Raw genomic sequence first — 26108 nt, 5'->3', positions numbered from 1 at the left:
TACGGATTGATCCAGAATTTTAGTTTTCATTTTCGTAAAGAAAAAAAAAAAAGTGAAGGACTCATGTGTGAAAACAAAACAGTAGTCTGTAAGTAATCTAATGTGCAAAATTGTAGCTTTTTTAAAATTTGCATTGCATTCCCGAGCAATTCAACTATTTTCAGGGGCAAAACTTTTAAATTGAACTTGAGAACTGTCCCTAAAATTTGAAAACGTATACCCAATTTATTAACACGAAATTTCTTTCCTTCAGTTCTGAAACCAGCCAGAAATAACCCAAATAGTCAGTTATATTTTAAGTTTATATCGAAAGTTCAATATCACTCGTTTACTTGACCATGGAGGAGCTTTACTTCATCTAAAGGTAACCTTTCAGAGCAGGACTACTTCATCTAAACTCATCTCAATATTGACCATGTGGTTTTCGTTTGCGAGATTTGTTTATTTTCTTTATGTTCAATCAGTAGTAAGCGCGAATACAAATGTATTAAATAACAAGTGTTAAGTATCAAGTGCAGTTAAATTATGAAACGAGCTTTTAGAATCTGATTCAATTGCATTTATGCTTTCGTTTCATAACCTTTTTTGACTTGTTTCTGTAACAAAAAATGGTGAGTTGACAATTCCTAAAGCAATACTTGAAGTCTACTAAATGGTGTTTTAAATACCTGTATTTTGTGTAGCTATGCTCAAACTGAAAATTAAATGTGGAAGTAAAGCATTAAAAAACTAGTTTTCAGCTTGCTAAGACATATGATTAATATTTCACTTGTCTGTCACGCTCAGAGTCTACAGTTGTGACAGTTGCAGGGACAGTTGCAATTCCGATATTTTGATATATTATGTATCGGATATTTTGATATATATCCGATATTTTATTGTTCCCACAGGCCCTCAAAAGTCCCTATAAAGGCTTTATTTTCGAGTACAGTGAAACCTGTGTAAGTTGACCACTTGCGGTGCAGTACTTTGGTGGTCAACTTATAAAGGGGGTAATGATTTTTTTTTTTGTCATTTCTTGCACTATGTATTCATTTTTTGACTAATTGACACGTATTATTTCTGTTCAACTCACTTTCATTGTTTAGCATTACTTTGAAACAATAATTTAAAATGTTATTTAAATATTTTTAGAGATTATTTTCCCAGAATGACATATAATGTGTCATGCAAATTTAAAATTTCAGTAAATTGATTAAAAAAAAGTCTTATTGTTTATGAAAAGTTACTCATTTGATATTAATAGTTCTTAAATATTCATAGCTACTCAAAAATTACAAATTTTTCGCTTTATTTTTTTCTCATATACATTTATAACCCCATGATGATCTACTCAAACTCAAAAAGAGGTTTAGTTATGCTGCTGTTTCATTTAGTTAGTAAAATGCTGGTCTGACATCAAAAATATTCTTGGAAAACTATAAAAAAATAATAAAATAATAATAATTTGCTAAATAAAATTTTAAAAAATAAACCAAGTGGTCAACTTACAAAGGGTTTTTTACAATACTCCAAACCAAATTTAGTGTTCATTAGTGGTCAAGATAGACAGGTGGTCAAGATAGAGAGGTGGTCAAGTTACAGAGGTTTTCCTTCATTATATAAGATAGGACTAATTCCGTTCCAGACAAAAGGGGTCAACATAGACAGGTGGTCAACTTACAAAGGTGGTCAACTTTACAGGTTTTACTGTATTGTTATTAGGGGCCCCTCAAAAAGCCATATTTTGTAGTCAAAAACTCAAAAAATTAGTCAAAGGACCTATTTTTTTAGGATTTGTTTCATTCCATGTCAAATCAATAAAAAGAAAAATTCTCAACCTTACATCTCAAATTTTCATGAAACTTTCAGAAATCTTTCTCTTTGATGTCTACCTCAAATTTATGTATATATTTTTAAAATCTTTCATGAGTAATGTGTACCTAATTAATTTTTGAAATTTGTTAACTTTTTCTAAACTTGCCAGCAGTGTTTTATAGTGTTTAATTAAATACTGTTTGATTTTTAATGCATATATTTATAAAAATGTCAAAATATTTTGTGGGACCGTGAAAGGTTCAGCAGTTGCTAAAAGTTTTAACAAAAATTGCGGTAATGTGTCTTACATTATCTTCTGTAACTGATGATTCTTTAATGATCCCACTCTGAAATTCTCTGTATTCATAAATACAAAAAAAATCATGTTTTTTTTCCCAAAATTCAAGTTACATAAAAAATTAATGAGGCATGTAATTAGCTTTAAAAAAAGCTATCATACAACTCTATAGCTATACATCAATTACAAATGATAAATTTAAAAAAATACATATAAATAAATTTAAGACATCAAAGATAATTGGTGTGCACCATTGGCGAGAAGAGGCCCTATTTAGGGCCAGGCTTAGCTTAAAATGTGCCGTAAAAAGACCATATCTTCTGAACCCTGTATTTTCAATCTGCAAACTAAAGTCTTCGAAATAGTAAATGCGTCATCAAATCACTCAACTTTATTTTCTTATATTATTATTACAATCTGTAGACTTAAAATTAAGGTTTCTTTCATTACTTACATTCTAATATTTCATTTTTATCAATTTTTAATTGCATTGATGTAGCATTATTTGTTTTACTCATTTTTCTTCTTTACACAGTTGTATGATTCAGAAATAAAAATTTGCATTAGTTGCTGCACAGTCATAAGACATTTTCTTTTTTTTCTGACCAATGTTTAATATTTAATTAGACACTTTTAATATGAATTCCAATTGTTACATTGCTAATATATTTATGAACATAAAATAAAAATAAATAATATCTTACTTTGTTATATTAATCATGTGTTAATACATCATAAAAGTATAGTACATAACTTTTTGGTTATTTTTAATAAAAAATAATTAAAATTACTATGATTAATAATTTTTGCATTGAAAAAATAGTAGTTGAAAAAATAAATATCCAAAATATCATGATATTTTAGAAATAAATATCGTGATATATGTCATGATATCAGCAAACCCTGGACAGTTGTGTAATTCAAAATGATGTTATTCAAATAATTAGTAATGTCAATTAACTTGCAATTGGAAAATATTTGATTTGAAATTTCAATGCACACTGATTATGAAACAAATTTGAAACAATTCATATTCAGTTATGTATGAGGAATCACTGCTTTATTTACAAGTATATCCATTATTTCTGTGATAGAATTTGTTTTTGGAACTCTTTTCTGCGATTTTCAAGTGCTCTGAGATTGTTATAGGTCAAAAGTAATTTTATTTTGTCTTCAGTAATTCAGGACTAAATTTCAGATTTTTGAGCAGACCACTCCAATATTTCATGTTTGGTTGTCCTGAAACTAAACCTAGAGAGATGCAAAGTTTGGTGAAATTTGAAGCCATGGAAAAATAACTTTTTTTTTTAAAAAAAATTGATTTTTTATGAATTAAAAGGAAGTTTAATAATTTTATTTTCTTACAAAACAAATTATGCATATATGGGCAGTTCTCAAAAGGTGGGAACAAAAAAGTTAACTTTGAGCAATTTCAAAAATTTTCGAATTTGACATCAATTTTGATTTTATTCTATAGTATGCATACCTAGAACACAATATATGAACATGAAAAGACAGCAGGTATTTGTAAAAATCAGCAAATTAAATCAGCAATCTGTAGGTAACAGATTTTGGACATTGTTTTCCTGTAGGTAACGGATTTTGGACATCATCATAACGTAAGTTTCACCATTTTTGACAATTGTTAATCTGATTTTTAACTATTCCAATGAAAATTTTATTTACTACTTTTTAAATTTTGCAATTTAAGCAAGCAAAATTTGCATTTTTTTTGCAAGAGGATATTAATGAAATACTTGAATGGCTATACATGCTGCTCCTTACATTTAATAAAGTTTTGGAATGATTTTGAAGAAATTGATGCAAGGTTAAAAAAAAGCTTCAAATTAAAAATAATACAATTGTAAAAAGTGACATCAGTTTTAATAATGAATATTTTTTCTAATGTCATAAGAATTAAAATGTCTAAAAAAATTATTGAAGAAAGAAATTCGTATTTCTATTTGGAGATCGTTAAATTATGTTTCCAAAAGAAAGAAGAGAAAAAGAATTCTAAAATAATAAAAGCGGAAAAAAAAAAAAAAAAAATTGCTAGCGCAGGTGATAAAGTCGCCAAAACTGGTACAGCTGACGATAAACTACATTTGTCAAATTGGAATTCCTCTCTGGTAACCTTTAGCTTATCGTATACTGTGTTGTCGCCAACGGAGGTTTGCTTGGCGATTTTAGCGCAAAATGGCTTTTGGTTCGATCATAAGCAGCCATGTTTCTACTGTAATTTATGTATTGTTCAATGTGTAACATATTAATTATGCAGAATACCAATGGATTAAAGAAGATAACATTATAATAACGTTTTTTATTGAGGTTAGAAGACAGTAGATCATCAAAAATTATGAATAAATGGACAGAATTATCGGCTTCAAGATCGTAACGCCATTTGGACATCTCACATGTACGTTTAAAAAAATGGCTCTCCTCTGATATGCCCCCCTCTTGGCGAGATTTTAATTTTTCGCTCGATACGAAAATCGCCAATAAGGCGATAACTTGGCAACCCTGGTTTTGCAACTTGAACGCTGGAAAGTAGTTTCTCGAAGTCTCTTTTTGCACGTGTATGTGTGGTAGGAGGTAGGTGCTCATATGTTTCGCTCTTAGGGAGATTTTAAGTTGAATACTCTAAAATAAAGTTTCAATTCAAACTTTATTTTAGAGTATTCTTTTTCTTGTTGTTTTTTAATGTTAATTTAGTTGAATTTTCTATTTTAATTATGAGTTCGGTTTGTGATGTTGTCCAAATGTATCAATTGAAATTTTTGAATGAATCTTCTTTTTCTTTTTCGTCAGGTCGTCCAACGTTTGGACGTACCGGAGTCCTAAATAGATTTTTTATATTTAAACTAATTGAAAATAAAGAGGTTAGGTAAGTGAACATATTTTGAATTATTGTGTTTTTAGTGTGTTTCTGGTAGTTTGTATTTTGGTCTGGTTGGCATTTTTGTAGCACAAAAATGGTGTTAATTTCACATAAAATCTGTGACTTTATTGTATACTGAACGGAGGAGATCTGTGACTTATATCCGACTGTGATGTATATTAAAAGTCGGAGGGATAACGGACCGAGCGGCAGCGAGGTCCTGGCGAGCCCGAGGTCTCATAGTACTTTCGTAATGAGACCGAGGCAGAGACCGAGGGCTCGTATCCCGGAGAAACAACGGAAAAAAATTAATGCATTAATTTCATTAAATAATTAATGACATAATTTGAATTTTTCCTGTTGGCGCTGAAAAAGCATCGCTAAGAACGATGTATGACATATGACGTCATACATAGTTTTCTTGGCGACGCTTTTTTGGCGCCAACAGGAAAAAGTCGCCAAGAGGGGGGTATATCAGATTTGTCCCAAAAAAATTTATTTTTCTTCTAAGATACTGCATAAAAGCTTATGAAAACACTTTTAAACAATTAAAAATTGATTCCGAGACTCGATAAACACCTTTAAAATGAAAACATCATATACTTAGTTCTCAAAAAATAGCATTGTAAAGATCGTAAATTTTGGACATGCATCAAATTTCAAACTTACTATTTTCTAAAATCGTTTACAAAGTGAATAATCTGTCTTTACTTTTGTTATTTGTGTAAAATATTAACAAAAAATTATTCAGTGTAAGATTCATACCTTTAAATTTTTTTTGAAACGTATGGAAATAATTAAAAAAAAATTTTCTTTAATGGTACATTTGCTCAGTTAACGTTTTGGTATGTCCAAAATTGCGCCTTTTAGCAAAGAAAATATTTTTTTAAGGGCATTTAAAGAGCATTTTTTCCATAATTTATGTCAATTCTTGTCTCTATACGGTATTATAATTTAACTCAAAAATTTTTGAGTTAATTAAAATGAAAGTTATTTGGTGTTGAAGCTTCGAAGTTGAGGTCTGTGTTTGCTCCCACCTTTTGAGAACTGCCCATATCAAACATTGGAAAAGCAGTGGATATTCATTTTGTCTAGTTTTTTGAATGTTCTTGTAAGTTTTGTCCATATTGTTCAATTTCTTCCGGCATCCTGGACTTTTTACAAAAAAAGAAGGCAAAATAGCAACCCTACTCTGCCTCTGCGTTATAAAAAATATGGGAAATGATTTTCCATACAGCTGTTTTTCTTACATAGAAATTAATAAATTTGTTTGAATTTCAAAAAAATACTCTCCTATTTTAGTTTAATCACTGAAAATTTAATCATTACTTATACTTTCAGAGTAGTTTCAAATTTTCTGTTTGTCTTAATTGCTGTATTGTTTTATTTTTAGCCACAGTTATACATAATTTTCGAACATGCTACTGGTTATGCTCTTTTTCGTACTACTGAATTTGAGGAAATAGCAGCATTTTTACCTCAAGTCCGAAGCAGCATTTTAGATGTAAGCAAGTTTCGCAGCCATGTCTATTTGGTATCATATCAAGCTTTTAAAACAAAATCTGATGCAGTGAATAATTTGAATGATATTGCAAAAGGTAAAAATTTATTTTCTGTTTATTATGGTTTGATTGCTGAATATTGCGATGCACCGTTCTTATCTTAAAGTGTTACAAATGAAGTGGTTATTAGTAAAATGATTTGTTTATACCAGTGCAGGATATGGGAGGTAAGGCGGGCTTGCACCAGGCCACAACTTTTGGAGAGGGGTGACAAATTTATTCTATCTCTTTTTTTTTTGTTGAAACTCAGCAACAAAACTTAAAGATGTGTGGATGTGGGTTTCAATTCCCAGATTTGCACCAGCTTGGAAAAATTATTGTTCCAGCACTGGTTAATCCTTTTGAATGACAATTTTTGCTTGCATCTACATAAGTAAACTAGCAGTACCTGCACATCGATGCTCGTGCTAAGAAGTTAAAGGAAGTCCGTTGAACAACACTCTCCTATTCTGATGTGAAATGATCATTTTTCTTCAACTAAAATGCATACACACCTTTTCAAAAGACCTGTTGAAGTCTTTTCGGAATTTAAAACTATTCAGCAAAGCACATAAAAATAACAGTTTAGCTCTAAAGCTCAAAAGAATCCTTCAACTACATAGTGCATCGCTTAATGCGCCAAGCAGCCACGCTACTGTTACACTGCCCTTAGCGAGTGAAGCAGTTTTTTCTTCAGCCATGATTTGCGACCCATCTCAAAAGTTTTTGGCATCCTTGGAGTAGCACAAGGTAGTTTTCTTCAGAAAAAGGCAGAACTTTTTGGAACATGTAAAGCTTCAAAGGGTCAGGTGGGGTAAAATGGGTATAAAATAGCCTACTTTTGGATTTTCACTCAAGTATTTTTTTCAAAATATTTTGTTTCTATTTTTGTTTTATGTATATATTACATATGTTGATTGTAGAATTAAATCATTTTCACGTATAATTTGATACAAATTTATTTTTGAGAGGAGTGTCTATATGTTTTGTATACTCGTTTTACCCCATGCAGGTGAAAATGGGTAGCCTGTGGAGTTAAATGGGTATGAAAGGCTAAGAAGTGGTAAAGAAGCATACTATTTGTTCAATGCAGTGTGTCTGTTACGTCTATATCAGGAAAAATTTAAAAATCCCCCATCTTGGGTTTTTAAAAATATTTCACCTCATAAGTATTTCTCTCAACAGCCATATATTTGCCAATAAAGTCTTTCATGCTTGTTTCCTCTAAGTTTAATACTTATATCCAGGCACCTGTGGTTAAACTTTGCTTTAAGCATATTTTTAGCAGTTTCTATTCCAGATAGTTTCTATTCCAAACAGGGTTGGCTTTTTGCTGGCAGAAACTGGTTTTTGCCCTGCCAGTGGCAGAAACTGGTTATAACCGGTAAAAACCGGCAGAAACTGGGTAGAAACTGGCGAAAACTAGAAAACGTTTTTAATAGCTCTAGCAATTACTTAATGACAGGCAATAAAGTAAAATAAAAAACATAACTCCATTTTGTCATTGCAAAAACTTAATATAATAGTTATTTAATAATTAGTGTAAAAATATGTTAAATAACAAGACTGACATTTCCAAAGCAAAGTAAAATTTATCATAGTTGAAATTGCTATGTGTTAGAAATTTTAGCCTTGTAATGTTGTAAGTAACAAATTTTTCAGTTTGTTTATAATTATTTTGTTTGTGTTTAATATAAAGTATAATATATCAAATATTTAAATAAGTACAGATTTTTTTTTTTATTTCATTAAACTCTAAAATTCAGGAACTTGTCATTTTACACTTAATATAACTGAATAAAGCTATTCTCAAAGAGCTCCCCCCTCCCCGTCTTGATTTCTATGGAAAGCTAATAATCCAATTATATAAGTACTAACACAGTCTTCAACTTTGTGTACGTAAGAAACAATATAATTGGTTAGATTCACTGACTCATAAATGTAAAGAGTTTCATTGGTTGAAACAGTTCTACATATACATTTCATGTAACCAATTAAGTAAGCAGTTCTGTTTTTGTAAGCTGTTCTATCTACCAAAAGAGCTATTTGTACAAAAAGATTTTGTTTTGAGTACAGTTTTCTCTATGCTGTGAAGCTTTTTTAATCATGAGTGCTAAAGGTGGTAGACCAATGGATCCTACATGGGGATTTTTTAGTCAGAAAAAAATTAATAATAAATTAGTAGTTAAATGTAATTGCTGCAAAAAAACTGTGAGTGTAAAACCCTACAGAATGAAAGAACATCATAAAAAGTGTAATGGTGCTACTAGTGATGCGTACCAGCAAGCTTCTGATTCGAACTTACAAGCTACGATAGAATCAAGTGATAGTGATTTGGTGATTAACAAGATTACTCCTCTTCCTAAAAAATCAAGATAAGAAAATGTGTCTGCAGAAATTGGACCTTCTAGAATCCAAAGTTCTCTGAGTAATTTTATTATGAAAACAAACTCAAAAGAAAAAGATGGTTTGGATGAGGCAATTGCCAAGTTTTTCTACAGCTGTAACATACATATTTTAGTGAGTGAAAATCCATCATTTATAAGCATGATTATATAGTAAGTTATAACTAACTGAGACTAGGTTATAAACCTCCCAAAAGAAAACAGTTGGCTGGAAATCTACTGGACAAAATACATAGTTAGTTGCAACTACACCTTGAAAAGAAAGTCAGTGGTAAAAAAGTTTCATTGATACAAGACGGTGGATCCGTAACGAACCTGTTGTTGCAAATTGTATTCACACTGGTTCTGAATGCATGTTTTATAATTCTGTAAATATAGGAAGTGAAAAAAAAAAAAAAAAACTGCAACTTACTGTGCTGATTTAGCGAAAAATGCAATAATAGAGCTTGAAACGAAATATGACTGTAAAGTATTATCTTTAGTAACTGATAATGAACACAAGATGGAGTTAATGAGGAAAATTATTGATTATCTGTTACAACTTATGGGTGTTCAGCTCATTACTTAAATCTTCTTGAACTGGATATCGCACCAAATTCTTTCATTAAACATGTGGTTTCAGTCCAGAAATATTTCAGAAAGAATCTTCTCAAATTTCTCCTTTGCGCACAACAAATTGAGAAATTGTTTAGATTTAGAAACAGCGTCAAAACTTGTGTTTTGTTACAGGCAGCTGCAGTGTGAAAACAATGTAAAATTTGATTTTGAATGGTGATAATCTTTTAAATAAATTGTATTTGGGTTAATATTTAATTATTTTTCTTATACATTTTCTATTGCATGTCAGGAATTACATTTAAGTCATTTTTTGAGTTCCTGCCAGTTTCTGCCATAAATGTGGCAGAAAGGGGTTTTTGCCATGCCGGTTTTAATCAGTTTCTACCAGTGGTTTTTACCACCTCGGCAGAAACCTGCCAACCCTGATTCCAGATAGCTTACTTCCTCTGAATGGAAACTTTCTTTTTCCTCTATTTTTTATTTTCTTGTTTTTTAATTCATTATGTTTTTCATTTTCAATCTTAGCCTTTCTAAAACATCTTTGTCAATACGTCCTGTATTTGCCAGCACATGTTTAAGTTGTTTTGAATAACTCATGCAAGTAGTTGTCAAATCTAAAGCTCTTGTTGAAATTCTGACCATATTGCACTTTTCAAATCTTTATAAAGTCACCAAATCGTGCTTTGTGACATATTCTTTTCGGATTGAAACGAGGATGTGTTCCGAGAATTTAAAAGTACATTAGAGAAATTGATAGCATCTGATTGCAATTAAATACAAATGTGACCACCAGCAACAGGCTGGGCTTTACATATTCTGAGGAAACTATTATTTTGTGCGCAAGTGCACACCAACCCTAGAATAAGTATACTTCTGGCTTATTTTATTTATTATGATGGAACAAAGTTTGTTATAAAATCATGGCATTGCATATTATTATGTTTCAATCATTTAAAATTAACCACAAATGAATTAATATTCATTTAAAGAAAAATACCCTGTATTTTTTAAACAACTTGCTGGAATGATAAGCCTAACCATATATACCCATTTTATCCCATTTTCAAAATATGAGATTAAAAATAGAAAGAATTATTATTTTTTCTTTCCTGTAAGTTGAAGCAGCATCAAAAATGTCCAACTAAAGATATTATGACATAGTAATAAAAATTCCTCAAAAATTAGGAGCTGGAGATAGAAGTTTAAGCAGACAACATGCAGCTTGAATTTACTTCAATTTAAAGTGTTACCACTCACTAAAAAATAACCTATTGAAAAAATATATTTTGTGAAATAGAATTCAAAACAGCCAAGTCAAACTCAAAGAAATGCAAATTTAATTTAAAATATTTTTTTATATACCATATATTTTGACTACCCATTTTACCTCACCTGACCCTATAAGCTCTGTTTTTGCCCTTAGCCGCACTGATTGGTCACATATTCCCAATTCACCAGTGGCCTCTCTCGTAGAAATGCGAGGATTTCATTGAACTCACTTTTTGTTGGCCTTATGTTCAACAGAAGTGTTAATTGTATGTTTTTGTACACTTCCTAGCCATCGACAATCATTTTCAGGCTCCTTGAAATGGCATATTGCATTAAACACTTTGCTGAGGTAGATCGAGCAAAGAGTTGTTTCCTTGGTTAAACAGCTTTAAAATAGCAGATGTTTTGCTTGACATTGTAAAAAGGCTGAAAAATAAAACATGAATTGGGAGATTGATTATAAAATGATTTCTAATTGAAGTGAGAGACAAAAAGAAATAGACACTCATTAAAAATAAATTACTTTACTTCCATTCAATGATACAAACTTTGTCCGATTCTTTTTTTTTTTTTGGATGCATTCTGTATTTATACATTTACAGTAATTTTGTTAAGCTCAATTTACGACAATTATTCTAGTATGAATTTTAAGTTGAAGTAAATTTACAACATAATGAACATTTTGTGCAAAACAATAGATAAATAATTGAATGAAAATGGTTATAAATTTACGTAGAACCGTATTTCATGTTAAAATACATTTCAAGTTAAGAGAACCAGTCATTCTGTTTGTGGACCAGTAAATCTTCCAGCTTACTGGTCCAAAGGACAAGTTGTTCTTTCTAAGGATTTCTATTGAATTTTTATGCATAACTAATTACATATATTTTTTAGGTGTCTTACCAAAACAGCTCCAGCTTTTCATTGAAAACAATGTGCCAAAGACTAAAAAGTCCAAACAAGCTGTGGTACTTGGAATTCAAGATCCAGATTTAGGCAATGCCATATCTGAATCATTAGGAATAACTTGTGCTACCTCAGGAGTAATTTTGGAAGTTATAAGAGGCATGTATTAATGTTTAACTCAGATATTTTTTGATATTTTGTTGCACAAATTAAGTAAAAAATTGTTTTGTGTATTTTGTCCTATAATCTCTATTCCAATATTCATGATATTCTAATGGTGTATTAAATGTTGTTTATTTGCATAAATGTTGAAAAGTGAAAATAAGTGCTTGATAAATCACAATAAATGGCTGCTACTGTATCAAGGGTGGTACTCAATTCAATGCAATTGTTGGAAAAACTGTGTGTGATTTTTTTCTCCCATCTGTTTTGATAGAAAATCATGTTCCCATAAATAATTTAAACAATTTTCAGTTTTGAAGAAAGTTTTTATAAACTTAAAACTGAAATGAGCCTAAAGTTTTAGGAGATTTTAAATTGATCAAGATGTCAATCAAAATTGATCAAGAAGAAAGAAATTTGCCAATAGAGGTTTGCAGGGTGTTTAACCCACAAAATCCGTTCTCTCTGCAGCCTTGCAATAAAGTAATAAAAAATTAATAAGGTTATGAGAGGTTGATACCTACACTTGTTCGGTCTTTAGAATTGATTTGACAACCAGAGAGGGATTGAGTGATGTCTCAAGAGAAAAAGAGTTGTTGGAGTGCAAGAGGGCTCTCTAACTTTTCTAATTCAGGGCACCCTCTCTGAAAAATTGGAATTTTCTCAAGGCACTTTAGTCTATTTCTTTTGTGTATACTTGCAAAAATAAATATATTTTAATTGAATTTTTACCACTCTGGAGCTTCAGGATTTATTTTAATTGTACTTACGTGTTTTTATGTATGAGTGTGTTAAGGCCATAAACAAAAAAATGCATTAATATATAAATTCTGGCCCTTCCAGGTATTAGGAAACATTTCCATAAATTGGTTAAGGGTTTCAGTGATGAGGCCTTTACTGCTTGTGCTCAACGTTCCTTAGGACACCACTATTCAAGATCTCGCGTGAATTTTGATCAGACAAAGACAGATATTATGATATCAGGAATTTTAAAATTGATTGATCAACTTAAGTCCAATGTACAGAAAAATGGTCTGCGATTGAGGTAAGTTTGCTAAATAATTTATTTAGTAACGAAATGTATCTCCCAAGTTAAGTATATATAGTGAGTTTTGAAATAATTCAAAATGTAATAAGAAGTTCTGAATTTGATAAAATTATGTTCCATTATATTTTGTTATACTGTGTCAAATTCTGTGTTCCATATTCAAGCATAATCTGAAGTGCTAAGATTAGTTTTGGTAAGGACAATGAGTAAACTAACGTTGTTATAGCACCAGCTGCGAAAAACATTGCATTTTCAAAATAGTAAATAAATGTGCATGCTAAGATACAAGGGAAGAATGCAAATAAGATTCGCCAATTTTTGCTAATATACTAACAATCTAACAAATAAAAATATGAATATATACACACTATAAAAAAATCAAATTAAAAATTTCAATTTGAAGATAAACTTAATACAGGACAAGAAATTATATTTAAATAAAGTAGGACACATAAAATAAATGCAATTTTGCATCGTAAGTTGTGTTTCGATTAATAATGCAAATACTGAAAAATTACCGGAAAATATTGCGGTTTACACTGAAAAGCAAGCAAAAATTAGGTTTCCATAGTAGAATTGCATGAAAGCCGACCCTAGGAAGGCAGCGGTGACAATGAAAACTTTGCCTTGTACATGATTTCTTTTGTTCTCAGTTTCGTTTGGACAGCCGGTATAAGGCACGGGCAGAGAATCGCAGATAGCCATGGGCAAGTGGTCAAATTACAAGGGTGGTCACCCTTCACAGGTTTTACTGGATGTTTTTCTTGAAATAAATGTGTAATTAAGATGATTTGATGTTAATTCTTGTGCTCTGCTGAAATAAATAACGAAAGAAAAATTAAATGTAAGCAAAAACAATAAATGGTAAGTTGTAAATAATTTTTCGATAATTTTGAAATGTAATATGCACTTTAAAATTATCGATATCGGAAAGTACATCGTGGATAGATGGAAATAGATGTTTTTATTCTTAAAAATATTAATATAGTCGACGTTCGTTATAACAAACCCTGTCATCTGAACAAAACCTGTCACTACAGTTAAAGGCGGCTATAACGTAAATGCACAACATATTGCATGTTATTAGTTCGATAAAAATACTGGAATAACTTTTACAAGTTTTGTTTCAACCAAACTACAATCATTTATTCATTTCCAGATTAGTGAACCACAGTATTCGGCATGATACAATATGCCTGGTAAGAGCATATTACAAACGGAGGTTATTACAAACTCGGAAACCTCCATTTGAAACACCTTTGCAATTTTGCTTTTCGAAGGAGTTTGACCTCTGCTCTATCTGTACAAGACTTAAATTGATGAAATGTTCTTGGTGCCACAATTTTCTACCTTTTAAGCATTATTTTGTTCAGTATCATATTTGTCAGAGTTGTGTCAGTAGCATATTTCTTTTCTCTTTCAACATGCTTCTTTCATTTTTATTTTCTTTTTCTCTTATTAGTATTTCATTAATCTGCTAAGTACAATTTCTCAACAAGAAGTTTTTTCTTAAATTCATATTGCCTAAAGTAAACAAATTAGTTTTGCGCAGAACCTAGAAGATATACTCGTAATTAATACTTATAATAAAAACAATAAGAAATTACTTAAAATATATTACATCAATAATGTAATTACGTTAAAGAGAAACGTTAGAATCAGACTTGGAGTCAGTTACGAGGCAATGTAATCAATTACGATTATGATTACGGGCGCAAAAAAGGGGGATTACGATTATATTCCTCTAGCAAAATTCAAATACGATTACAGCAACTATCTGATTATGTAGAAAATGTAATTGATTACGATTATAATATGCCGTTTATGATTTTGATTACGATTACAGATTTATATTATAATGTATATATATCACTCATTTTCCTCAGCAACGTGATTGAAATTATGATTTTTGATTTGATATTAAAGAGATGATTAAAATTACCGTGTAGTATTAACTTAAGGATTATTTATTCTATATTATTGCGCGGTTTCAGGAAAAAAGCAATAAATGAAAGATAAAAAAAATCTAGAAAATTCAAATTGCGTACATTACACAATGCTGCAATGACTGCACAGATATAGGTACACTCTTATTCTAATGTACACACAGTGCATATTGTTTTCGACTCTGCTCAGCTATTCATTATTATTTTGCCATTGCAGTAGTTCTGTCTTAGCCCTAGCTTAAGAGCGATAACTTACTGCTAAACTGCTCAATATTTTAGAGCTTATAATTTCTGAAAATTGTGTGGTAATTTCACATTTATGTGGTATTCTCAATTAATTTGGTATATTATTACTTAATTTAATACGCCGCTATTTATATATATTATACCTCAATACTCAAATTTTGAATTGGTAGCCAATGGCTACCAGATGTTCACAAAATGGTAGCCAAATCTCAAAAAATGATAGCCAAACTTTATTTTAGTTTAAATTATTTAATTTATTTTATTACGTTTATTTATTTAGTATGTGTTTATATGTCATTGGCGTAGCAAAGAACGTTTCTTATAAAAAAATAATTAAAAATAAATAAATAAATTAAAAATAATAAAAGAATAAATAAAATAAAAAGCAAGCTAAAAATAAAAAAGGAAAAGAGGGTTGAGGAAAAATTTTGGAGGGGGGGGGGATCGAACTTGGGGGGGAACGGGCACCCCTACCCAGATATTATTTAACACATCTTTTGCTAACTATAATCTGTATTAATTCATCTTTAAACAAAACACATCACGATAAAAAAATAAATAAATAAAAAATATTATTATTATTATTATTAATTTTTTTCAGCTTTCAAAACTTCTAGAAACATCACAGCTTTCAACCAAAACACGAGTTAGTTACTTGATAAAGAAAACAAAATACCAAAAACTTGGAACAGAATGTAAAACCTAAACCATTTGGTGTATGAAATTTGTGTATATTTATGATCGCATGTAAAGAAAGCCGAGTTTTCAAAATAGCATGTTCAATAGCAATCAAAATTTGCCGTCGTGATTGCGATTTTTGTTTTCTATTCAGAATATGAACACATAGCACAATTAGCCACAATTGGACAATACTCCCCCCCCTTCCCTCCTTCACCCCCGGCGATCCGATAGCCGAACTTTTAGTGGACAAAAGAATTTGGGGAAAGGTCATATGTCAAGACTATAGGTCAGGGAAGGTTGCATTGGCGAATGGTAGCCACATTGGCGACTGAAATGAAAATAATGGTCCCCAAAATTTGAAAATTGGTCGCATTTGGCGACTGGCGACCGCGAGTTTTGAGCTTTAATATATATAAAAAAAGAACCTCGTATGGTTCTTTATGCTGAAAAACTGCAATGTAATTAAAATATGCAGAAAGTGTAAATAAAAGATACAAAACTAAACAACTGAAAATTAAAAAGAAAAAGGGAATTAAATGCATTTAAGTGTAATTAATACTTTAAAGATGTCTGGTTTTTTTTACCTCATTCTTTGAGAAGTGAAAAAATTTCCAGCAAAGCTAAACAATCATTGAACTGGAGCAGATGACGCAGTTTTTTTTTAAAAAAATACTTGATTAGTATTATTTTTAGCAAAAGGATATATATATGAGTGTTAGACCACAACAATTCTACTTTTATAATCATTTGATAAGCTATTTTCATATGCTTTGATTTCATTCTTGAATCAATCACTTACTAAAGAAATTGCACTTTTACAAGTGCTAAAAGGTTTAAACTTAACACACATAGAAAAATAAGATTTGGTGTAACATGTTTTGCTATGATTTCCACTTTTTAGTCATAATTTTTTTTTTTTTTTTTTGCATAAGGGGCATTCCACGGTATTTTTGCAATTTATGTCGAATCCGTAACGTGACCTTTTTTGCCATAACTTTTTAATTTACTGTTTGATTAGCATATTATTTTATTTTGATCTTTTCTTACCAACACACCAGCTCAAATTAAAATAATTTGCAAATCAAACGGTAACTTAAAAAGTTATGGCAAAAAAGGTCACGTTACGGACTATACATAATGTCAAAAATACCGTGGAATGCCCCATAAATGAGTATTTTATACTAATAACTATACATCACAGTTTTAATGCAGCAATGAAGTGCAATTTTTCTCACTTTAAAAATGTGACATGAAAAGATAATTAAATTTCAAAATTTGTGTGAATTTCTTGATACAATAAAACGCAAACAAATTTTATAAAATCTATCAATGCAAACTTTTTCCTTTCATACATACTCATTAATTAGAGATAATATCAGTTGTAAACATATAAACATACATTTAAGATGAAACTATGCGAGAAATTATTTTGAAAACATGCAAAAAAATCTTATTCACCAGGGTTTAGATTAGATGTCATGTAGCGAAACATAAATGCAATACGTGTAAACGTAAAAGTGTTTAAAGAATCACTGAAACACAATTGCGAGTTCGGTTTTCTTTTGACAAAATCTTTTTTCAGTCATTCACTACTTTCTCATGAAAGTATAAAAAAAAACCAAAAGCTTTTTAATGCACGAAACTTAGTTGTACTTTTGATATCATTGTACTTTTTCTGCTAAAATACGATTTTGAGACAGCAATGTGCTTCGCTTGATTACCTAACATATACAGGTGAAAGGGAAACGGATGAATGACCCCAATTGTAAGGATTTGGGAAGACGTTCCCAAGAAGCTCCTGTCAAAAGCGCCCACAGGTTACTAATTGTACTAAACACTTAAGATATAGGGCTCGATTTATGACTCTCGTTTGCAAACAGGGACAAGTGGGGATGAGCACTGAATAGTCGTTTAAAGAAAGAAGTTGTTTTCTATGTTACCATTGAACAATGTTATCTTTCCATACATTAATAAAATGCGGCTTAATTTTTTTCACTTTTAGAAAGTCAAGATTACACGATTACAAGGGGGAAATAACGGATTATTTTACTTAGATTACAGTTACGATTACTCATGAAAATCCTGATTATGATTACGATTACTGGAGTATCCCATCGACAAATTATGATTATGATTGAACAAAAACATAATCGATTACTCTGATTACGACTGCGTAATCGGCGATTACTCCAAGCCTGGTTAGAATACAATGTTCTTTTGGTGCCTTATTTTCAGTGGAAATCAAATAAGCTAGTTCCCTAAAGCTGAATCACAAAAGGTGACAAAAAGGCAAAAGAAAAAAGAAAAGTGAAAAATTTGCAGACAATATGCTTTATCTTCCCACTTCAAATGCTTATTATACCAAAAAGCAACATAAACATGTACATCTCTACAGTTGGAAAAAATGTTTGGTGAAACTGACCTTAGGGTTTAGGAGATTCGTCAAAAGAGAGAGAAAAAAGGTAGTTTAAAATCAATTTCATAATCTTTGCATTGTTTTTACAATAAAAAAAAAATAATTCGGGTGACGACGTTCCCCCAAGTCCCCCTCCCCCATCATACTACACTTTTGCAATTACATGCAACAACTACTTTTTCTTTAAATACCAGGAGGACCAACTGCCATCTCCTGACCCCCTTAAGTGGCCTGTCTGCTTTCATCACCAATAATAAGATAAAAATTAAGTTTAATTTTGTTTTAAAGTTGTCATTTCTGTGGAAAAATCTTCCATTCAATAAGCATGATAGTGGTTCTAAACTTTACCTCACACAAGTAAAGCAGGGGTGCCTATTTCCTCCAAGAGCAATAGTGCTACCCCCCTCTCCTTCATTCACTTGAAGGTCTCACAAAAACAAAAGCCCCCCCCCCCGAGACGAGAGAAAAATACCCCTAAAAACAACCCCCTAAACATTTTAATGGAGCAGTCTGTGCCACGCCCCTCCCCCGGTAGTTACCCCTGAGTAAAGAATTGACTTAAAACATCTTTTTTGCACTTTGTCCAAAAATGAAAAAAAATGGCAATGAGATGTCTTGTCAGATGCAGATGTTGAATTCACGCTGTACATTCCATTTCCAAACAAAACTCGCTAAATTTGGCGACTTTACTTAAAATTTCGGCAGACTTTAAGGCCTCATATTTCGATCACGTGGGAACGTATTTTTATGCCACAAACATATTTTACGATGCTCTTCCAAATGCTACCAGTCAGGATTTTTTTCTGAATTTCCTTGATCGTGTGGTTTCTTGGTTAGAGTTAAATTTTTTTCTGACTATTTCTCAGCGGGGGGGGAGGGGGGGGGAGATGTTTAAATGCTTCCTTTTATAATGTGTTTTATGTACAGTATACCAGATTTAACAATTGTCGAGGGACTGGAAAAAGTTATCGTTAAATTGAAGAGCATTATACACTCAATACAGTTAAATCCGAACCAATGAAATGTTTCCTTAAGTTGAGGGCATTGCTAAATTGGGTATTGTTAAATTGAAGTTACACTGTAGTTCAATAATTTGTTTCTGTGACTGTTAATTTTTTTTTATATGATAATATAGATTGAATTTGGAAAAGTTTGTCATAAACTGCTGTTATTTTCAATGGAGCGAATAGTTTCAAGGGTGCCCTTGTTCATAATAATAAATTGATTGGAAGGAGAGCCAGTTTCTGGTCTCTTCATCAGTACTTGTATATGAATTCTTGACTAATTTAGTGCAAAATATAGTTTTTATATTTCTTTTCACTTTATCTCTTGTTTAAATGTTCAGAATATTGTTTATGAAATAGCTAGAATTTTCTTGAGCTGAGTTTTAAAAATCGAGTCTGCCATTGTTATTTTAAATTATATCTCTTTTTGATCTAGAGAGTGGTATTCTGTTCATTTCCCCGAGTTGAGAAGCATTGTGTCTGAACTTGCTGCATATGCTAAATGTGTTAATGTATTGGGTGATCGCAATAATTTACCTGCTGATATTAATGAGCAATTAACATCAGTATTGAAGAATTCTACTCAAGTAGATGATATTCTAAAAGCAACTAAGAATTCCATGGGTAAGTGAGTGACAAGTACATTTCAGTTGTGATTAAAAGTTATGTATTAAAAAATGTCTCGTCATTTTTTAAATGATATTCTTTTTTTTTCCCTTTCAATATAATTTTGTCACTACTTGCTTGCTACTTGCTGGAATTTACCTCTTAAAACTAAAAAATATTCAGTTTTCTTTCATTTTTGTAAGATTCCTAAAAACTAGCTTTTCTTTTTCCTCCTTGTCAATGCTGTTGAATAATGTTAGTGGATCACAAAAGGAAAAAATAGTGATTTTGCTTTTAATATTCAAAAATATATTACCATTTTCGGTGTGGTGAATTTCATGAGATCTTCATTTAATCAGTAACTTAATCGGAGAGACATGATAATTTTTTACTGTAGTTTTCGCCCGTTGTGAAATACTGTACTATTCCCAAAGTACGAAAGGAGGTAAAAGTAGTTTTATCGGAAGTATTTCAGTTATTATGAACGATTTCAGCTAGCAGTATTTTAAAAGTACTGCTGCAGAAAATACTTGTAACTGTTTGTGAATTTTATCACAAAACTATTCTACGTTTAAATTCCTCTGTATTAATAATGCTCTAACTATTGTAGGTGCAGAGCTTGTGAAAAAAAAAAAAGAGGCATAAAACCCAGTTATACTGCAGACTCATTGTGCAAAATCCTTTTGCAAAATCTACTAGTAACTGTTTGACAACATATTCATGGCTCTTCTCTCACATTTTTACCTAACTAATGCTTAGGACATTTACTGCACAGGAAACTAGTTTTGCAGTGATTTATGCAGTCTTTTAAAAAAGTAGTATTGTCAATTGAGTTTAAATCTGCCGAATGCCCTTTTCCATCTTATGGTATCCAATACTGTACTAATAGTTGACAAAGAAGCCCTAAGTTGCATGTACAAGGGTAGTCACTTTATTTTAATTTTATTTTTAAAAACAATAAATGCAAGGAAGTCCCAGTGTACTCTTTATGTTTACAAAGTATTGTTATTTTCAGTATTATATATGAATTACAGTACTGTTATAAATAATCATTACAACGTAAGTATGGCTTAAAGAATAAAGCTTTTATTTACTGAAAACCAAGCTAGATAAATTAACTAAGCTTTCTTTAAACATAAAATGACAAAAGAACAAAAGCTATTGTTGCCAATTAATTTAGTTAAAATCAGTATTGCCAAATAGCGTAAACAAGTTTTATATTACATTCACCCCCTCCTAATTAATTTTTACAGTCTATAACAAGATTGTAGCTCTCAGCCTGTTACATAGTCAGCCAGATAGGATGGTTGGCGCCTTTCTCTGGTAGAGCGAAAGACAACTTCATCATTCATTGATTCTGCGAAACTGTTGCGTGGCGTTCCTTTATGATATTCTGGAGAGCTGAGCGATAATGAAGATTTTTCCAATGTAGTATGTTGGGTCGCCTCTTCCGGTAGATCATCAGTCGGTTTGATATTCTGACGAAGTGGGGAAAGATGATTCGACTCATCGTCGCAAGTAGAGTCCTCATCCCCTCTTGGAGCTAAGTGTCTTAAAGAAACAGTGGTTTCGCGTCCGTCAGGATATTTTACATGAGCGTACTCAGGATTTGCTTCAATAAGCTGGACTTCTTGCACAACTGGCTCATACTTGTTGGCTCTTGCATGGTTTTTCAAAAGAGCAGGACCAGGGCGGGAGAGCCAAGTAGGCAAAGACCGACCGTTGAATGATCTTCGGGCATGAATGAAAAGACGTTCGTGAGGTGTTGAGTTGGTGGCAGTGCACAGCAGAGAGCGAATTGAATGTAGTGCTTGCTGCAATACCTCCTCCCAACGTTCTATTGCAATATTTTTTGATTTAACAGCAAGTTGTATGGTTTTCCAAATTATACCATTGTACCTTTCAACTTGACCATTACCTTGAGGGTTGTATGCCGTAGTACGGCTTGTAGCAATACCAAGCGAGGTCAAGAAGCTTTTCAGTTCACTGGACATAAATGATGACCCTCTATCCGTATGTATATAGGCAGGCATTCCGAAAACCGAGAAAAGGTTCTGGAGATGTGAAATAACTGTGGCAGCAGATACATCCGAACATGGAAACGCAAAAGGAAACCTGGTGAACTCATCCACAACCGTAAGGAGGAAACGGTTCCTTGATACAGCTGGTAAAGGTCCTTTGAAATCAATATTTAACCTTTCAAAAGGAGAAGTTGCTTTTATCAACTTGCCTTCGTCCCTGCAAAAAACGAGGCTTTACTTCATTACAACATTTGCATGAGTTTATAACTCTTTTGATGTCTTCTAGAGAAAAAGGTAAGTTCTTTGCTCGCACCCAATGGTACATTCTCGTAATGCCAGGATGGCACAAAGAGTCATGCAACATATTCAAATCTACTTGAGGAACAGAGGCACCACTTACTCGCGAAAGAGCGTCGGCTGTTGCATTTTTGTTACCAGGTCGATAGATGATGTCATATTTAAAACATCCCAGTTCCAGTCTCCAACGCATAATCTTTTCATTTTTTATCTTACTATTATGATGCTGATCAAAAATAAAAGCAACTGATTTCTGATCAGTAAAAATCTCGAAGTGTCTGCCGATCAGGTAATGTCGCCATGTTCTCAAAGACTCTACAATAGCATATGCCTCCTTTTCAATGATGGCATGCTTTCTTTCTGATGGGCTGAGGGTTCTGGAGAAGAATGCAATAGGTCGATTTGCTTGACTAAGTGTAGCCGAGATTGCGAATTCAGAGGCATCTGTTTCAACTCTGAACGGAATTTTATCCTCGATTGCAGCTAGTGAGGCATTGGTAATATCAGATTTTAGAGAGTTGAAAGCTGTCACAGCTTCCTTGGATAAAGGAAAAGGTCCATTGCTCAAGAGAGGGCGTATTTTTTCTGAGAAGCTGGCGATCCAGCGAGAGTAATGTGCGAACATCCCTAGAGCTCGCTGTAAAGAGGCCGTGTCTCTGGGCACAGGCATATCCATTAAGGGAGCCAATCTATCACGATCAGGTTTAATCTCCTTATTGCAAATGGTATAACCTAGTAACTTGATACATTTCACCGAGTATTGGGACTTTTCTTCATTTAGGGTTAAGTTGTACTTCTTTACTGCAGCTAAAAATCTCTGTAGGTTGTTATCATGTTCAGTTTGAGTTTTACCACAGACCGTTACATCATCTAAATAGGGGTAAACACCGTCTAGTTTTTCATTTGCGATAATCATATCAATTGTCCTCTGAAAACTGGCTACACCATTAGTGACCCCAAAAGGAACACGCAAGAATTGATAGAGTTTCCCACTCGCTTCGAAGGCAGTATACTGCTTCTCAGAATCCTTGATTGGTACCTGATGGTAGGCGCTCCTCAGATCTATTGTGCTGAAGATTTCATATTTAGAGATTTCGGAAATTAATTCTTCAATCCTTGGGAGAGGGTAAGCGTTCAGAAGGGTAAACTTATTTATGGTTTGTGAGTAGTCTATTACCATGCGATTCTTATGAGTGTCTCCTTTGACAACAAATGCTTGAGCTCGCCAAGGGGAGTTACTGGGTTCTATAACGCCTTCGCTCATGAGCTTAATTATTTCAGAAGCAATGAACTGCTTGTCTTCATTGGTTTGCCTCCTGGGCTTAGTAGCGATAGGTTTACAGTCGGGTGTAAGGTTTGAAAACAACGAAACAGGTGGGACTAAGGCTACGGCCAGGGAGCATATACGTAAAGGAGGTCTCTCTCCTCTAAAGTCAATCTCTACCGACGAATGATCACTTAATACGTTGTGACCTACTAAAAAGTCTACACACAAGTTTCGCATGACTAATGCCTCCACATTGTTGTATTTATGACCTTGCATTTTGACTGAAACAGTACAACAACCAGAAACTTCCGTGGTCAACGACGAATTCGCCATGGTTATTTTTCCATAGTAAGGATTCACTTCTGCGCGGCATCTCTGAACATGCAACGCATTGATAAAACTTAAAGAGCTCCCAGTGTCTATCAGTGCATTTAGCTTCACTCCATTAATTTCCACTTGAGTGACCGATTTTTGAAGGCAATGGGGGAAGACAGAAGCAGAAGCGAGGAGGTAGGACGAAGCACTGGATTGTGGTGATTTGCCTTGTTGAAATGGGGAGGACTTACATGATCTCTGGAAATGTCCTTTTTTTCCACAATTTCGACATATCGAATCCTTTGCTGGGCAAGCACTCCGAGGGTGATAGTCATTCCCACAGAAATAACACCTCTTTGAGCGATTTGGGGTAACTGCTGCAAGCTGATGAGCATCGTCATCTTTCGAGCTCTCCGTGGTTGCCCCAGTTGTACAAGGGTTTTGTAAGAGGTAAGAAGCTGAGTGATGCTCAGCCAGCTCCAGAGCTCTGGCTTGATCAAACGCATTCTCCAGGGTGACAATGGAGTTCTCCAGCAGTCTTTCGCGAATGCGCGAGTTCTTGAGGCCACGAATGAAGGCATCTCTGACATACTCGCTTTTGTTCTGTTCTGCATTGACAGCTTTGAAACTACAGTCCTTGCTAAGTTGCTTGAGTGCTTGAAGGTATTCCTGTACTGACTCACCACTCTGCTGAGCTCTTGATGCCAGGCAGTGTCTCGCAAAAATTTCATTGCGCTTTGTTATGTACAAAGCATCTAAGACTGCTATGGCATCTGTATACTTTGTGCAATCATTGATATACATATAAACTGTTGCAGAGACATAATTGCATAATAGGGAAAGCTTGTTACCGTCTTGGATTTCCCTAATTTGCGAAATGAAGTTAGAAAAGGTTTGGCACCAGTGCTTCCACTTTGCCTCTGCGCCAACGCTTGTGGGATCCACGTCAAACCTTTCCGGTTTTAGTAATTGCTCCATTTAGTTGCTTGCTCAAATGTTATCAGTAAATAAAATTGTTATAAATAATCATTACAACGTAAGTATGGCTTAAAGAATAAAGCTTTTATTTACTGAAAACCAAGCTAGATAAATTAACTAAGCTTTCTTTAAACATAAAATGACAAAAGAACAAAAGCTATTGTTGCCAATTAATTTAGTTAAAATCAGTATTGCCAAATAGCGTAAACAAGTTTTATATTACATTCACCCCCTCCTAATTAATTTTTACAGTCTATAACAAGATTGTAGCTCTCAGCCTGTTACATAGTCAGCCAGATAGGATGGTTGGCGCCTTTCTCTGGTAGAGCGAAAGACAACTTCATCATTCATTGATTCTGCGAAACTGTTGCGTGGCGTTCCTTTATGATATTCTGGAGAGCTGAGCGATAATGAAGATTTTTCCAATGTAGTATGTTGGGTCGCCTCTTCTGGTAGAAGTACAACCTCATTTTTCTTGACTAAAAAGTAACCCGAAGAATTAAAGATCCGAATTATCCAAGTAATGTGGGTAATATGCAAAACAAACCCTTATATAGTCATCCTTATCATTTTTTGCAATGAAAAATAATGCTTTGTTGCAAACTTCCAGAGTTGTTGACAAGAGTTAAAAAAAAATTACATTTTACATTATTACTTAATAAAGAAATGGTTCATTGTCTTTGGTTTGACACACATTTAAGGTCACAAAAATGTCTAATCATTTACACATCAAAATAAAAAGCAGATAGTGTTTTTTTTCCCAGTGGCACTGTGTAGGAGGCCATTTGGCCATAAACAGACCTAGTGCGTTCCCAGACAAGGCATCAGTCTCTCATGTGCCACCATTAAAGTGCTGATGCATGACACAAGTAGTTTTTGACGCCCAGTTTCCACCAGATGGAGGCACCTGGACTCTCTTTGATGCGAAATTGCTCAAGGAATTAAATTTTACGGAGGGAATTCTAAGCTAAATGAATACTCAATTGATCTTTTACATGCCGCATAATCATACTACATGGGTGCTGATGATTTTATGCATCTCAAAAATCCACTGACTGACCACCTCAGGCAGGAAAAGAAAGCAAATAGTTGACATGCAAAAATGTTACATTCTTTTTATCACAATTTAAAATTATTATTTATGTGAACATAATTTTTTTAAAAGTTAAATTGATCAAGGTTATCTGGATATCCAAATCAATATCGCCATAAACAACAACATTCTTTGGTACTTTTTATCTTTTAACTGTTTCATGATACCTTTTATGTAATCCGTTGTACAATAGTGTAATCTCAATAACTGTCTCTTCTTTCAATTTCATCTTTTGCATTAAAACTATTCATTTATGACAGAAATTGCTTTTCTGGTTGTGTTCCATTGTCCTTTAAAAAACTTTCCCCCCTACTCTAATTTCTTATACATGTTAATGCTTCATAGTTTTCTAACAGCATTCGATTCTGCTTTCTAC

General features: G+C 32.7%; 1 protein-coding gene across 2 annotated transcripts in view; it reads left to right on the top strand.

The window, feature by feature from the left end:
* Positions 1 to 426: 426 nt before the first annotated feature.
* Positions 427 to 26108, top strand: part of LOC129234638 (nucleolar protein 56-like) — a 32944-nt gene continuing 7262 nt past the window's right edge. For both annotated transcript variants that reach the window (XM_054868674.1, XM_054868673.1), the window contains exons 1-5: positions 427 to 611; positions 6367 to 6571; positions 11641 to 11811; positions 12658 to 12859; positions 19592 to 19779. In XM_054868674.1, coding sequence (XP_054724649.1) covers positions 609 to 611; positions 6367 to 6571; positions 11641 to 11811; positions 12658 to 12859; positions 19592 to 19779 — 769 coding nt within the window. In that variant the 5' untranslated portion in view covers positions 427 to 608. The remainder of the gene's footprint in view (positions 612 to 6366; positions 6572 to 11640; positions 11812 to 12657; positions 12860 to 19591; positions 19780 to 26108) is intronic.

Source organism: Uloborus diversus, chromosome 1 (assembly GCF_026930045.1).
Source record: "Uloborus diversus isolate 005 chromosome 1, Udiv.v.3.1, whole genome shotgun sequence".
Taxonomy (NCBI): domain Eukaryota; kingdom Metazoa; phylum Arthropoda; class Arachnida; order Araneae; family Uloboridae; genus Uloborus; species Uloborus diversus.
Note: the sequence above shows the minus strand (reverse complement) of the source record. Positions and strands in the feature narration are given on the sequence as shown.